We start from the raw sequence: 15,214 nt of genomic DNA, 5'->3' as shown, positions 1-15,214 counted from the left end.
AGATGGGGAGATTGAGGCACAGAAAGGTCACTGTCTAGTCTACCGTGTGTCACACAGAGAGGTGGTGGCAGGTCCAGAATTTACATCCTGCTTAAGCCTACTCCCCACTACACCCCCCGCCCCATCTGCAACCCTTTCCTGGCCACACTCACAGACAGATCCAGGAAGGCCTCAAGCTCCAACCTGTGTCCACGGGCCAGTGTGACTGGAAGCAGAGAGCTGGGGCCCAAGGAGTATCCCCAGGGTCTGCTCCCCACACATCCCCAGTCACCCTGCTCTCCCTCTCAGGACCCCAGGCTCCCTCCCTCCCACGAGCCTTCCCGGGGAACCTCAGGTCCAGCTGTCTCTGGGTGTTTGTTACAGAAATTGTCAGGAAAGTGGTGTCCCCCCCACCCCGGTGCCGGCCACTCGTGTCTCCTGACCACGGGCCGCCCGAGTGCATGCAGCTGATGGAGCAGTGCTGGGAGGAGACTCCAGAGGACAGGCCCAGCCTGGACCAGATCTACAACCAGGTCAGTGCTCCCCAGAGGCTGCTCGCGTTGCCTGGTTCGAGTCTCAGACTATCCCTGGGGCTAGAAATTCTATGTGGAATTGGAAAGGTGGCAACTGGCTAGCACCGTTGTCCCTGAGGGTGGGCTTGGGTCCACTCTCAGAGGAAAGCTCCCTCAGAGCTGGGCTCTGGGGACATCTATTGAGTGCCTTCCTGAGTGCCTAGTCCTGTGCTCGATGCCGCGCTTGCTTCATTTAACCCTCCTGAAAACCCTCCAAAGAAGTATTGTTATTATGTTGGCATCACAGGAGAGAAACTGAGGCACAGAGAGGTGAGGGGACTTGCCAGGGTAACTGAGGGAGTGAAAGGTGAGGCTGGTACCCCACCCAGGTTTGTCTGTCTGCAGAGCCACTGGGCCCCTGGCACCAGAACAGAGGTGCAATTTGTGGCTCTGGAGACAGCTCTGGCTCCCCGCACCAGTGAGTGGAAGATATGAGGGGTCCTGGGGCTCCCCAGGCCTGCCTTGGGGACTGCAGTGGGAAGGGAGAGGCAAGTCTGTGCAAGTTTGTAGGCAGTGGAGCGTATGGGCCTGACTGAGCTGGTTAATGGCTCCCACAGTGCCAACCCATCAAGCCCAAGGTGACATCTGCATGCCTCTCTTCCCACCCTCCACTCCCAGCCACAGAGGAATGCTGTTAAGGAGAGGTTCAGACAGGCAACGAGGGAGGGAGCTAGGGGCAGGAAGACAGACAGAGCAAAACCACAGGTGTCCTCTGAAAAGCTTCCCACACCTCCGCTTCCCACATCCCCTCCACAGCTCAGCTCCAGCAATGGGAGTGGGTGGGATCCCCATTTCACAGATGAGAAACCTGGACCTCAGAGTAAAGCAGTTCTCAGCGACAGCTGTGAAGTGCTTGCAGAGCTAGGATGAGTAACCAGTACTTAAAACAACAGGCTGGAATCTCTCCAGCCTCAGAGACTGCCCTGGCCAGTGGGGTGGGGGAGGAGGCCTTGTCCTGAGAGAGGGAGGGGTGTCTGCGAGAAAAGATCCCTGTCTAGGGCTCAGTGGCAGAGATGAGAGATGGGTACATGCCACAGGCATCACACAGAAGGTGGGGACTGCATCACACGTGGGGAGGCTAAGGACCCAAAAGCCTGCATTCAAATCCAGGCTGCCACTTACCTACTATTTAACCTTGGCCAAGTTGACTGCCCTGTTGAGCCTCATCTTCCTGAGATGTTAGATGGAAAAACTAACTTTGACCTAACTTAGCATATTGGCGTGACAATCATGTGAGATAACTAAGTTTAACAACAAAGGGTAGTTTTCTAAGAAGGTGAGAGTGGGTGAGGTATAGAAGAAGGAACATGGACCTCGAAGTCAAAAGACCTTGTTTCATGTTCACTTAACATTGTCCTGGGAGTATTAGCCAGTGCAATTAAACAAGAAAATGAAGATTAGAAAGGAAGAAGAAAATTATTGTTATTTGTAGATCCTGTGACTGTGCCCCTGGGCAATTCAAGGAAAAAAACAGAAAAAAATTCCAAATGGTAAAATAATTCAATGAAGGTGGTTGATAATAATATTAATACATAAAAGATGTCACTTGGAAACTCCGTTCCACCATCACGTTGTGTTTGGCAAGTTTTTTAATTCCCTGGATCCTTTGACTCTTCAATTATAAAATTATAAATTATAAATTCAATTATAAAATTATAAAATTATAAATTCAATTATAAAATTATAAGAGGTGGCCTTGTAATTGGTTTTATGTCCATTGAGGAATGGTGTTTCAAGGTCAGCAGCTGTCAGTCACCCTGTTTGACCTTTTAAACTTGTGCCTTCACTTTTAGTGGGCAATGCAAAATAGGTGTTCTTTAGGGGTGCCACTCCCCAATTCACAAACATTTTGCTGAGAGAAGTAGCATTAGTGGAGGTTGGATTTGTACATCTACACACACACACACACACACACACACACAGGCGCTGAGTTTGGAATAAATCTCATCACTTTTGCTTTTTACTTTTCTCCTATTGGGAAGGAACTAACCACATTGTGGAAGTTCTAGTAAATCTCCTTCAGAAACTTGCTTCAATATTTCCAAAACAATGTTGTTGAGGGTATAATTTATGGCCACACATGATGTCCTTATGCAAAGACAAGAGTATTTCTCTCTGCTCAGCACCAGCAATAGCTGTCTCTTTTGAACAACTAGTTTAATGTTTCATTGCCTCATGGATACCATGGATTACATAATCATAGTTCTCTCTTTACTTTGTTGCTAGGGAACTCCTATCTCAAATTTTGACAAATTCTGGTATGCATTTTACATATAGATGACCTTTTTAAAAACATTTCTTTTGAACAGTGTTTTTACATATTTATTATTTTTGTGGTATCATTTTATTTTTCTTAGTACTTAAATTTTTATGGAACAAGAAGAGAAACAGTGCATTCCCTTGTCAGAACAACATCCCCTGTCTATTGCGTGTCTGCTGCTATCGGTCCAGGTGTTTCAGGCAAGGACTGCATCTGGTTCATTCCTGTGGCCCAGACACCCAACCTGGGGTAAATTGGATGAACTGAGATTTTCATTCCATCTTCAGTTCAAAAGCATTACTCAAGGCAAGAAGACCAGTGTTGCTGACTCTATGCTGCGGATGCTGGAGAAGTATTCCCAGAACCTGGAGGACCTGATCCAGGAGCGGACTGAGGAACTGGAGCTGGAGAAGCAGAAGACAGACAGGCTGCTCTCTCAGATGCTCCCTCCGTGAGTGGCCCCTGTGGATTTGAGTGTGCTTGTAGCCCCAACAGCTAGAATAGCATGGGAGCTAGAATATAGCAGATGCTCAGGAAATCTAGGTTCCATGAATTCATTCAATTCATTCATTGTGAATTTATCCAAGATATTTGCAGAGTCCTGAAAATATCAGCAGGAAATTAGCTGGGCACAAATGTATTAAATTTCTACTATCTCCTTCCTTTGAAAGCAGGGAGAGGGTGCAACATCCGCCACTGCACCTCAGAGGCTGTCCAGAGAGGGACAGGTATTTGCTAGAGGGCAGTCAGCACACCAGCAAACCTGTCCAGACCCTCTGACCCAAATCCAAGATTTCCCCCCAAGTATCCCTACCACATCTCTAAACTGGAAAAGGCGTCCCCCATCTGTGAATCTGGTCCTTTCTATCCCTTCAGGTCTGCGGCTGAAGCTCTGAAAATGGGGGCGACTGTGGAGCCTGAGTACTTTGAGCAGGTTACCATATACTTCAGTGACATCGTTGGCTTCACCACCATCTCAGCCCTGAGCGAGCCCATCGAGGTGGTGGGCCTGCTCAATGACCTCTACACCCTGTTTGATGCTGTTCTGGGCAGCCATGACGTGTACAAGGTGAGTGTTCTGTAGGTGGGTGTTTCCTCTCTCCTTGCTTACTGCTGTGTTTGTGTCATGTAGTTACTTCTGGTCACTCATTTACGTGCTTTTGTTAGTTTGCTGTTTGTGTGTAGCAAACACTCCCCAAACACAGTACTGTAAAACAGTGTTTTACAGAAGCCTAGGGGTCACATGGCAAGTTCTCTGAACTCAGTTGGACTCACTCACACATCTGTGGTGGTTGGGTGTAAGAAGGGAAGTTCTGATCTTAACTAGGCTCTAGCGCATCTCTGGAACCTTGGTTCAGACAACTGAGTTCTGCTCCACTAGTCTCTCATCCCCCAGCAAGCTAGCGGGTATTGTTCACAAGGTGTGGATACTTCCAAGAGAGAAGGCAGAAGCATGGATCTCTTGAGTTCTAAGCTGGGTTTGGGTACATTGTTATTTCTGACATGTTGTATCAGTCAAAGCAAACCAAAGGTCAGCCCCAAATCAGGAGGCAGGGAAACAAATTCCACCTCTTATGGGAAAAACTTCAGAGACTTGTTGGAATAGGTGTGGATACAGAGAGGGGTGCACTTAATGGACCACAGAGATCCCTTGTTCATTCACCTGCCCTTTTAAAAAGCTTTTATTGGCAGGCTACAATGTGCCAGACCCTGTGTAAGAGCAGATGAGTCAGCTCCTGTCTTAGGGATCCTGTCCTCAAGGAGCTCTCAGTGCTGTAGGTAAAAGACAATAAAAAAAAGGGAATAACAAGAAAAGTAAACAAAATGATCAGAAAGGCAGCAGAGACTGAAAGGGCCCCTACTTCAGCTAGGGATAGATGTAGAACATAAAGAGTAAGGAAGCCTTCCTGGAGGAGGTGCCCTTTCTGTCCCTGAACATTGTGTGGGAGTGGTCGCAGAAGATGATGAGTCTGGTGTGTGCAGAAGATGTTGACTGTGTTGTGATGGCTGGACGTGAAGTGGGCCAGTGGGAGCCGTGGGTGAGTGGAGGACCCTGGAGGAGAGCATCAGGGATTTGGGCAGAGCCCTAAACGCCTTCCATGATCAGTTCCCTGTACACTTCTCAATCCTGGGTTTGAGTTCCACCCTAGTGAATGACAAATGGCTTCCCCTCCCTGGGTTTCTGTTTCCTTATCTCTATATCTGGAATAATGACCCCTGTCCTGGGGAGTCACAGATGATGGGTGGATCCTATTCCCCTTGTAGCAGTGCTGTGTAAACAGTGAATAGCCTCCTCTCTCTCTACACCTGCTGTACCTTCCCACTTCAACCTTGCCCCTTATTCTGGCCAGTTGTTGGGGGCCTTGGGTCAGCTTCGGTCATGCTGGTGGAAGTGGAAGGGAGTTCCCAGAAAACAGCCATCCTCAGGCTCCCCTGGCCTTAGCCTCTGCGACCTGCCAGTCCCCTTCTAGCCACAGTCCTCCAGTGAGGTGGGGACAGCAGATGGCCTGGCTCTGGGGCTGAAACCTGGGGTAAGAATGCCTGGCAGGAAATTTCTTAGAGAACTGACTCTTTGAAGGGCAGGCAGTCTGCTGGCAGCTTATTTACAGTATCCCAACAACAATAATTTCTAATTCTCATTGAGTGCACACAGTTTGCTGGATGTTAGTCTAAGTGTTTTATATGGATTAATCTACTTTAGCATCGTAACAGTCCACGAAGCAGTACTGACATTCCTCGTTGTAGATGAGGAAACTGAGTGATGAAGGGACTGGCCTAAATGCATGTTCCCAGGGGGTGTGAAGCCCTGATTTGAACTTGGGCATTCTGGTTCCAAGACCCTCCCTGCCCTGTCAGAGGTGCTCACCAAATCCATAACACGTGTATTCTCCGGATCAAGCACAGGTTCCGTGGCCCCAAGGCCCTCTGAGCTCCTCCTGGCCACTCTACCTCCACAGACTCTCGTTCCTCTCATAGTTTTGCTCTAGCCATAAGGCCTGTGCACTTGCAGCCCCGCCCCCTGCCCCAGAACACGACCTCCCTCTTGTCCTCCTCTGCTCTCAGGTTAGCTTCCTTGCCTTCCCAGCCAGGACTAGGAGCTCCTGGGGGATGCCCTCATTACTACCCCTAGACTTTACCTCTAAATCCAGACTCTATGGTTCCAGCCTGAACCGCTCTGTCCCCAGCGCCCACCAATGTCCAACAACACATCATAGGGCCTCAAGAAATATGCGGACTGAATGAGGAACTCACTGAGGCCCAGAGACAGAAGACTTTTGCCCAAGGTCGCACAGCTGGCAGGTGGCAGAGCCAGGGAGGAACTTGCAGTGTCCACAGCCCAGCTCCGTCCACTGGCACCACACTGCCCGACTCCGGCCCTTGCAGACCTGAGCCACTGGCATCCCAAGGACGTAGCTTTTCTCAAGGTCTACTTTCAGGACCCTATGTTCCTGCCCTGCCTGTGGTTCGAGGTGTCATCTCTCACGCCGACGGGGTTTCCATCTTGCCTTCAGAGCCACCCTGGCCCCATGGGTCCCAGAAAAAGATTCCTCATCTCCTCTGGCTGAGCCCCCCGGCTTTGATGTGCCCTGAGTCATCCCAGGCCTGTCTGTTCCTCCCCTGCTAATCTCTTCTCACACATGTGTCCCTCCCAGCTCTGAATCATGCTTTCTGATCTGCTCTGAACTCTGGCCAAGAGGTCTGCATCTTTCTGGCAGAGTAAAATGAAATAAAACAAGGCCCGCACACCCCTCCAGATGTGGGGAAACAGGAGAGCCATTTGTCAAGATGTGTGAGCGCGTCTCTCATCACTCACACCCTCCGCCTCGGTTTCCCCTCCATCCCCAGCAGGATCTGGTTACTGCCCTCTAATCCAGACTGGGCTGGGAGGCAGCCAGGCCATCATTTCCCGGTTCTGTGGGGGTCTGTGATCCCTCCCAGCACACGCTGGGTGAGCACTTTTATGGACGTGACTCCAGAGCAGAGGCCATGTGGCTGTGGGGGGAGGCGAGGACTTACCCAGCCCCTTGGAGGAAGGGGCGGGCGTGAGTCTGGCCCCAGTCACACTGTTGAGCAGCCTTTGGGCAAATCACTTTACCTCTCTGACTCTGAGTTCCCCCTTTGGAAAACAGAAGTGCAGATGCCTGTGGCTTAGAATTGTTCTGCAAATTAAGTAGTTATTCATTCACCAATGTGGTACAGGCGCCAAGGTCTCCCCCTGAAGGCATGGAACTGGGGTGGGAACCGAGGGTTGCAGTTTAGGGATTATCACAGGATATCTCATTGAACCCTTGCAATGCCTCTCAAAAGGATGGATCGTTATCCCTAGTTATCCCTACTTCTACCGAGATGAGATGAGGGTGCAGGCTCAGAGAGAGAGGTTAGTGACTCACACAAGGTCACACAGCAAGCCAGTGGCCGTTAGAATTCGTATTTGTATTTATTAGCATGGAAACCTTTGCTCTCACCTCTCCCCTGGCTGTGTTCTCTCATCTGAGAAGGGGCCACACCTGGCCCTCCCTGGCATCGAGTGCCCACTGCGATTGAGTGATGATGGTCTCTACAAGTTTGACTGTCTAGAGGGCATGGCCTGTGCTGGTCATCTCTGTCAGGCTGTAAGGGTGATTATTAATTACACCGCACCCTCCCTTCTGATGCATGCAGCAGGCCAGGGAAGGCTAGAGGTTGGCTTCAGCAGGTTGAAGAATGTGTTCTGGATGGGTGTACACTATGGGACTTCCTACTGCCCTTCTTCCCCAGTCTGGACTTGGGGCAGCCATCTGAGGCAGCACTGGGTCCCCAGGCAGGCACACTGTTTCCGAATCGCAGCTCAGTTGAACAGGGACAGGGGAGAGTAGAGGAAATCTCACACACTGGCAGATCCTCCCCAAGAAAGGAGAGGCAGGATCAAGAGAGCATGGTGTGTGGGCTCTGGAGCTGGACCAAGTTCAAATCTGCTCTGTGTGACGTTGGCAAGTGACTTAACCTTTCTGGCCAAATTTCTACCTGCGAAGTGGTGATCATAATAGTACCTGCCTCACAGAATCCTTGTGAAGACCCAATGCAATAATATTTGTAGGGGTTTGGAACAGTGTCTGGCATGTAAGAATTGCAACGTTAGTACTCGCGGGAACACTTAGTCCTTCCAATCTTGCCAATCACAGAATACAAGCTTCTTCCTTAGGGGACAAAGGTAGGCGGGGAAAGCTGGGGCTCACTTAGATTTTTCTCTCTGGGGGCACTGAATGGAAGGTCAATGCACACAATGGGGTAGCCCTGCTCCACCCACCACCTCTAGCCCTCAAATGCTGCATGAACAACAGCTGATAATAGGGAGAGAGAGGGAGATCACAGCTCTGAGGAGGGAGACATCTTTTTCCCAGCTGGTGACCAGGAAGTTGCTCTGGACTCATTCAGGTGTGAGAAGGGCTGATGGAGGGCTCAGATGTCAACCGAGAACCGTCTTGGGCAGGGGGGCATTTCAGGCAGAGGATACATTGGTGAGCACATTTCAGGGCACGTTGGTGAGCAAGTATTGAGTGACTTGTGGAGAGTAGAAAGGGTTCCTGTTTGGCTGAAGCCTGGGGACCTAAAAGCCACTGTTTGGAACTAAGTCAAGAGATTTTGCAAATCGTGGCTTCCCTTATTGTTAGAGCATGAGGCATGAATTTCAAACCACTGGTCATAGGCAGCAAATGTAAGTATATGAGCAGAATATGGCGTGATTAGGCCAGATCTCCCCACGGTGAGGCAGAGGACAGCCCAGGTGAGGTAGAGACTTGGGGGGCATAGAGAGTAGGCCATGGCCCAACTTTTTAGGAATTACAGTGGCCCTTCTAGGCGAGGGAAGCATCACCATCATTATTTTGTCTACTTGGTGCCAAGGGAGGGCAGAGAGAGTCCACCAGGTGCTAAAAGAGGCCGCTTGGTCCAGCCTGTGTCTGCTGTAGGAGCAACAGGGCAGGGGCTGGGCGCTTCACCCAGCAGAGGAGAGGCCAGAGTCACTGTCTTCACTTTGGGTGACCTGGCTTGTGGCAACAGTGACTACAGTTCCTCCATATCTGTGTCCTCAACTCCTAGAGAGGGCTTTTGGAACAGAGAGGACATGAAAGAAAGGATCGTGAGGTCAGGAACCCTCAGGTGAGAGGCAGGGTTCAATTCAACTCAACTTTTGAAAATCAGAGTTGCCAAAAGAAAAACAGCCACCTCGAAAGGGATGGTACTTTCCATCAAGAGACTTGAGCAGACTGGGAAGGTGGGAGGGTAACTTTTAAAATCTCTTCCATTGCAAGATTCTGGGATACTCTCTTTCCCCAAGGAAATAATAATGATGATGATAGACAGAAGTCTTCATTTAGTGAGATTCTGTGATTCTTTAAAATACTTTAAATGCTTTATCTTTAATATACATTCCACAAAAGAGGAAACTGAGGCTCACACAGGTGAAGTGGTCTGCCAAGGTAATTGATGGAGCCAGGATTTGAATCCACACCATCTGACTTCAAAACTCATGTTCTTCCCAGTACACCTTGGGAGGTCACTCGATTCAGAAAAATAGGATATACACCCAATATTTCCATGCTTCTGCAGATGAGGCCCTGACCTGCCACGGTGGCACCATGCAGACAGGGTCTGCTGCCACAGGGCTCTGAGCCTGGGGTCTGAGGAGGTGAGTCAGGTGTGGTCACCTGGAACCCAGACAAAGGCCATCGGAGCTGTGCTGATGCAACTGTTGCTAGCTGGCTAACGGGAGACCCGGGGGAGAGGTCACCATGGGCCAGAGATGCAAGGAGTGTGTCAGGAGCCTGGAGAGGTGCCTCGTGTGGAATGGGGGACAGGCCAGCGAGGTGTGTTCTTATGCTGGAGCATAAAGGCTGTGACTCCTAGGTGGAGACCATCGGAGATGCCTACATGGTAGCTTCGGGGCTGCCTCGGCGCAACGGCAGCCGGCACGCAGCTGAGGTCGCCAACATGGCTCTGGACATCCTCAGCTCTGTGGGAGACTTCAGGATGCGGCACGCACCCGGCGTGCCCATTTGCATCAGGGCTGGCCTGCACTCAGGTACGGACAGGGGTGGTGGGCCAGACCAGGCTCCCAACCCCACTGGGGCAACTCCAATGGCATGCTTCTGGAAGTCTGAGATTCTAAAACTCTGTGAGAGAAGAAAATGTTCCCTCTTTTCTCACTTCTTTAATGCTTTGAGATGTTATAAATAACAGAATCGAGGATGCTTGATTCTCTCTCTCTCTCGTCTCAACCTCTATCAAGGGCATCTAAGTCTATGCCAAGGAGGCAGGACTGAGGACAGTAGTCATGCAAACAACTAAATATTTGCTGTGCTGGGTCTGGAGGAGACCTTAGGATGTCTAATACATTCTTTTTTTGTGCCATTAGCCCAGGCGCCCTCCTTAGTTTCACGTGCAGGAAAATGTCCAGTTCCCTGCTCCTAGCCCCATCACCTCCCTTCCCACTTGGTCCTCCTTCATCTATTCTCAGCTGCTTGCAGCTGGGACATGGGGTCTCTGCCTCTGTACATTTGCACCTGCTAGTCCCCTGTCCACTCATTCTCTCATCCTCTGAAACACAGCTCATGCACCACTTCCTCCAGGAAGACCTTGGGGCTGGGCAGAATCTCCTTTCTGGGCTGACGCAGAAAGCTTCATCCTCACCTCCCCGAGTGGAGCCCAGAGGTGGGATAGGAAGGGCAAGACTCTAACTGGGCCCTCTCTTGGAGCCAGTACCTGCTGGAGTTCACTTGGCGTGTTTGGGTTTCAGGGCCCTGCGTAGCAGGGGTCGTGGGTCTCACCATGCCTCGGTACTGTCTCTTTGGGGACACTGTCAACACTGCATCCCGGATGGAATCCACAGGGCTGCGTGAGTATCTCATATTTCCATTCTGCTATTTGAAACGATGCTTAGTAACCAAATCACCAGGTGGTGGCGGCGTACCCTAGCTGTCATAAAACGCTGTACGATCTATGTCACCGGCACTTTTAACTTTCCACAGGGTTCTTGTGATGATCTCACGAGAGAATTGGGATAGAAAATAATGACTTGAGAGTCAGGAAACCTGGGTCTTATCCCGGCCTGCAATTGGCTTGTTTAATGTCCTTAGCAAAATATTCTTCCTCTGGGTCTTGTTTTCCCATTCTTTGCAATGAGAAGAGCCCTTCCAGTTCTTTTTTCAGATTTATTTATTTATGCATACAAGAGCTGGGGTACAGGCCAGAGGTGGGGGGCGGTGAGAGGATTCACCAGAGAGAGAGTGGGGAACAGAACAGGCAGATTGAAATACACTGCTGAGGGGAGCAGCGGGCGAGACAGGAGAGGTCTGCTGCATTGCAGAGGCTGCGGACAGCTTCACAGGTTGCGTCTTAACCTGCTGCTCCACCAGGGAGGCCCCCTTCCAGTTTTTCTTAATGACTTTTTTAGACCCTTGCTGGCAGCAGAAGCTGCCCTTGTGGCTTCATTAGAATAACAGAAAAAGCTGAAGTCCTGCTACCTCCTCTCCCCCATTCAGTGCACATTCTACATAATTACATGTGATGCCCTCACTGGGGAGTCCTTCTCTTAAAAGAAAAATAAACTGCTTATCTGTACCAACTCAGCCTTCATGGACATCTTTACAAGTAGGAACTATGTTCCTAGAGGTTCTGACTTCATCTTGAATTCCTCTTAGCCCTTGATCTAAATAATCTGTTTTTCCTCAAAGTCTCTATTTTAGGAACCAACTACCGATTAAAGGGCCAAGAACTGCATATTACATAAATCAGAATTGTGTGTATTACTAATTGGAACTGGAACTGTTCCAGGCTTAATGATTTTACTAGGTATACTGCCACCAGGTGGTGACTTGAAACTGCCTTTCCTCTTAGCTTACAGAATTCACGTCAGCAGAAGCACTGTCCAGACACTGCTCAGCCTGGATGAAGGCTACAAAATCGACATCAGAGGCCCGACTGAATTAAAGGTGAGGGACTTTCTCTCTTGGAACTGATAGGGAAAATCGTTGAAGGTTCACTTTCTGTGGGCAACAGAAGAGATTCTCATCTGATTGGTGTGGCTAAAAGAAATGTAGGCCTGGGGTTGGGGAATAGAGCGGATAACCTTCATATGTCCTCTCCACTTCCCAAGTTCTGCAGAAATTTCTTCCTGAGCACCTCTCCCTCATTTGTCTCTTCCTGAGGAGAAGGGCCAAGGCAGAGAAGTTACTTCTATTGTTGACCTAACAGGACACACATGGATGCACAACATATATTAAATATTTATTACAGAAATAATGAAAGCAGGATGGACATGCCCATTTTATAATTGAGGAAATTAGAGAGGCAAAGTGATTTGTCCAAAGTCACACAGTTTGTATTCCAGATCTTGGCTGGAAAGCCTGCCTCCAAAGCCTATGCCTTCTCTGTTAGCACTATTGGACTCCTACTCATCCCTCAGAACCCTAAAACAGAGATTATCTTGTTGAAACATGCCCTGACCAAGAAATACCCATCTTCTTGCTTTCTCTGTGTAACCACTAGTCCCACAACCAGCCCACTGCTGTTGTAGATGTGATACAGCATTGTACTTGCCATGAGCACCTTAAAGGCAGAGATGAGTCTGTAGCCTCTGTATGTCTTTTTTAATGTTAATGTTTAATAGAACTAAGAGTACACTATTCCTATAAATATTTTTTGTCCTGCCCCACTCCCTCTGAATTCCCCAATTCCTTAGCTGGAGACAGGTTTTATGGGGAGACTAGAAGAACCTACACATTTATTTTTTAAAAAGATTGATTTATTTATGCATACAACAGCTGGGGTCTAGGCTAGAAGGGCGGGGCGGTGGGGGGAAGGGTGAGAGGATTCACCAGAGACAGAGCGGGGAACAGAACAGGCAGACTAACTGAAATACACTGCTGAGGGGAGCAGCAGGCAAGATAGGAGAGGTCTGCTGCCCCATGTGGGTTAGCTTCTTGGCCGGGATTGAACTCATGCTACAGTGGCTGCCAATAGCTTCATAGTGCTGAGACTTAACCCCTTGTGACACCAGGGAGGCCCTGAGAGCCTAAACATTTAAAGGCCTGGGCTGGTGACTAGGCCCCCAGACTCACTTCATTACACAGTGGAACGTCAGAGCAGGAGGGTGTGGTTCCAAAAGGGGCTTGTCCATGATCACATAGCCTACGAGGGCCGGAATATGTGGGATCCTTGCTCCAGAAGCTGGGGTTTTGGGAGAGAGAGCTAGAACATGTCATAGCAGGTGTGTCTTGTTTGTGAGAATGGATTCTGGGTGTCCTGAGAAACAGAGGACTCTGCTGACAGAAAGGGACACAGAGAAGGCATGGGGTGGGGGGCAGCATGCTAATCTCCAGGCTGGCCCAGGAGCTGCATATCCATCCCTGGCCCAGTGTGGGGTACAGAAAATCTAGTAGTCAGCCCAGATCCCGGGGATTCTCATGCCCCTTCAACTCTTGACCTACAGGTGACTGCACTCCCGTCCTAAGGGAGGCCTCGGGTCCCTCAATAATTGGGGTGAATCACAGATCATAGAAGTCCTGGGCATCTTAGCATTCTAAGATTCTAATCTCACACTGCCTGCCCAGATACTTAGACCTGCTAATCACAGAATTCATGATGTAGTGTTCACTTACTTCTCTAACAATTAGATTTTAACTTATTTTATCCTCAAAACAACTCTGTGAGGTATTGAGGAAACTGAAGCACAGAGAGGTAAAGTTGTCCAGAGCCACATAACTAGCAGGAGTCAGCACTTGGACCCGACATCTGCCTCTGGGCGCCAGGATGCTCCGCTGAGCTGTTGGAATCGCGCCTCTGCCCTTGCTCACTGCTCGGACAGATTTGCTCAGTCCCCTTTCTTCTCTGTTCCAGGGCAAGGGCATAGAGGAGACTTACTGGCTGTCTGGAAAGGCAGGTTTCCCCAGGCCCCTTCCCCCGCCTCTGGACATCAAGCCTGGGTAAGAGGAATTCCCCCCAAAGCTTGGCCTCTTTTGTTTGAAATTTGATATTTATGATTTGTCTGGTTATCAAAGTATTACATGCCTAGTGAGGAAAACTTGGAAAACCCAGAATTCTTTCAAGATTAAATAATCGCCACCTTTCCACCGTGAGAGACAACCCTGTTAGCACTTCAGTGGGCCTCCTCTGGCCTGTTTCTGATGCTTTGGCATGGAAGAGATCGTGCTGCCAACATAATCGATAAGATGACCCATTTCCACCCACACACCTGCCCCTGCTGTTCAGGGCACTTTATAAGCCCCCTAGGGGATGTTGGCAGCACTGCAGCGTGTGGGACCACCTCCTTGCTGGGCATCTAGAATCTTGCCCTTCTGAGCCCATCACAGGCAAAAGCTGATCCCTTTGACCAGGCATTTGTCTCCGTTCAGACATTTCTGCAAATAAGGAATTTATAGAGCAAAGGTCATTCACATTTTAGGGGCCAGATGAAACAAATTCTCAGAAGTCTTGTTCCTTCTTGGCCTTTTGGCTTTTCCCTTTGCCCTCTCTCCCCCGGGACCCCATGCCCCACCCTGAGGGCAGCATGGGGAAGCAATAGCATTTTACTGCAACATTGTATTCCTCCCTCTCTTCCACCCATGCCCTGGACAGTCCCCAGAGGGCAGGGAGGGGGGGGGGGGGGGGGGGGGGGGGGGGGGCAGGTGTTGCTGTACTTTCTTAGAAATGAGAAGACCCAGGGGGCCACAGGGACCTGAGGTTTCACCCTTCCCCAAGCTGAGCCTGAGGAGAGACAATCCCCCCACCCCAGGGCCCCAGAGCACAATCACACCGGGGTTCCTCCCCCAATTTTCCCTTCATCAGAACTTCCAAATGGCCCTCTCAGCAACACCCGGCTGCTCCCCACCTCCGTCTCAAAGGCCAGAAACGTGTGGGATGCACGTGGGCTTTCTGGGAAAAGACCAGCACCACAGCAGCCACACGGCCTGCTCTCAAGGCAGATGGACAGACGTGGGCGGGTTGCTGAGGGGGCGCTGGTTACAGCAGCGATTTCTCTTCCACTGCGTCAGCGTGCCCAGGGGCTCCAGACCCCAGGGACCCCTGGCAAAGAAGTACCTGAGGACAGGGTGCCCCGTACCCCCCCCACACACACACAGTGGGGTCCAGAAGCACTCAGTAGGGGGGCGGGGTGGAGGTACGTGGATGGGCACATGCTGGCATAGGAAGAAAGTGTGCCCTCTTCATAAAGGCACGCCAGCCTCCTGGGAGCAGAACCGACTGGTGCTCAGAGAAGGCCTCACGCAGCCCGGGTCCTTCTGCCCTGCGACCTGGTGCGGCCGCTTGCTGGGTCAGCGACATGAGGACTGGGCTTGGGTCAGGGCCGTGGACGGGCTTGTGTGGCCTCGGGCAAGTTCCCCCTCTTATCTCTGGGTCTTCCCCTGTG

General features: G+C 50.3%; 1 protein-coding gene across 1 annotated transcript in view; it reads left to right on the top strand.

The window, feature by feature from the left end:
• Nucleotides 1–15,214, top strand: part of LOC119255046 (guanylate cyclase D-like) — a 34,115-nt gene that overhangs the window by 16,172 nt on the left and 2,729 nt on the right. The window contains exons 11-17 of the mRNA XM_037522060.1: nt 364–512; nt 3,099–3,262; nt 3,688–3,880; nt 9,697–9,871; nt 10,586–10,684; nt 11,686–11,780; nt 13,687–13,772. Of these exons, the coding sequence (XP_037377957.1) occupies nt 364–512; nt 3,099–3,262; nt 3,688–3,880; nt 9,697–9,871; nt 10,586–10,684; nt 11,686–11,780; nt 13,687–13,772 (961 nt within the window). The remainder of the gene's footprint in view (nt 1–363; nt 513–3,098; nt 3,263–3,687; nt 3,881–9,696; nt 9,872–10,585; nt 10,685–11,685; nt 11,781–13,686; nt 13,773–15,214) is intronic.

Source organism: Talpa occidentalis, unplaced genomic scaffold, assembly GCF_014898055.3.
Source record: "Talpa occidentalis isolate TD23 unplaced genomic scaffold, MPIMG_talOcc4v2.1 talOcc4.3, whole genome shotgun sequence".
NCBI classification, from domain to species: Eukaryota; Metazoa; Chordata; class Mammalia; order Eulipotyphla; family Talpidae; genus Talpa; species Talpa occidentalis.
Note: the sequence above shows the minus strand (reverse complement) of the source record. Positions and strands in the feature narration are given on the sequence as shown.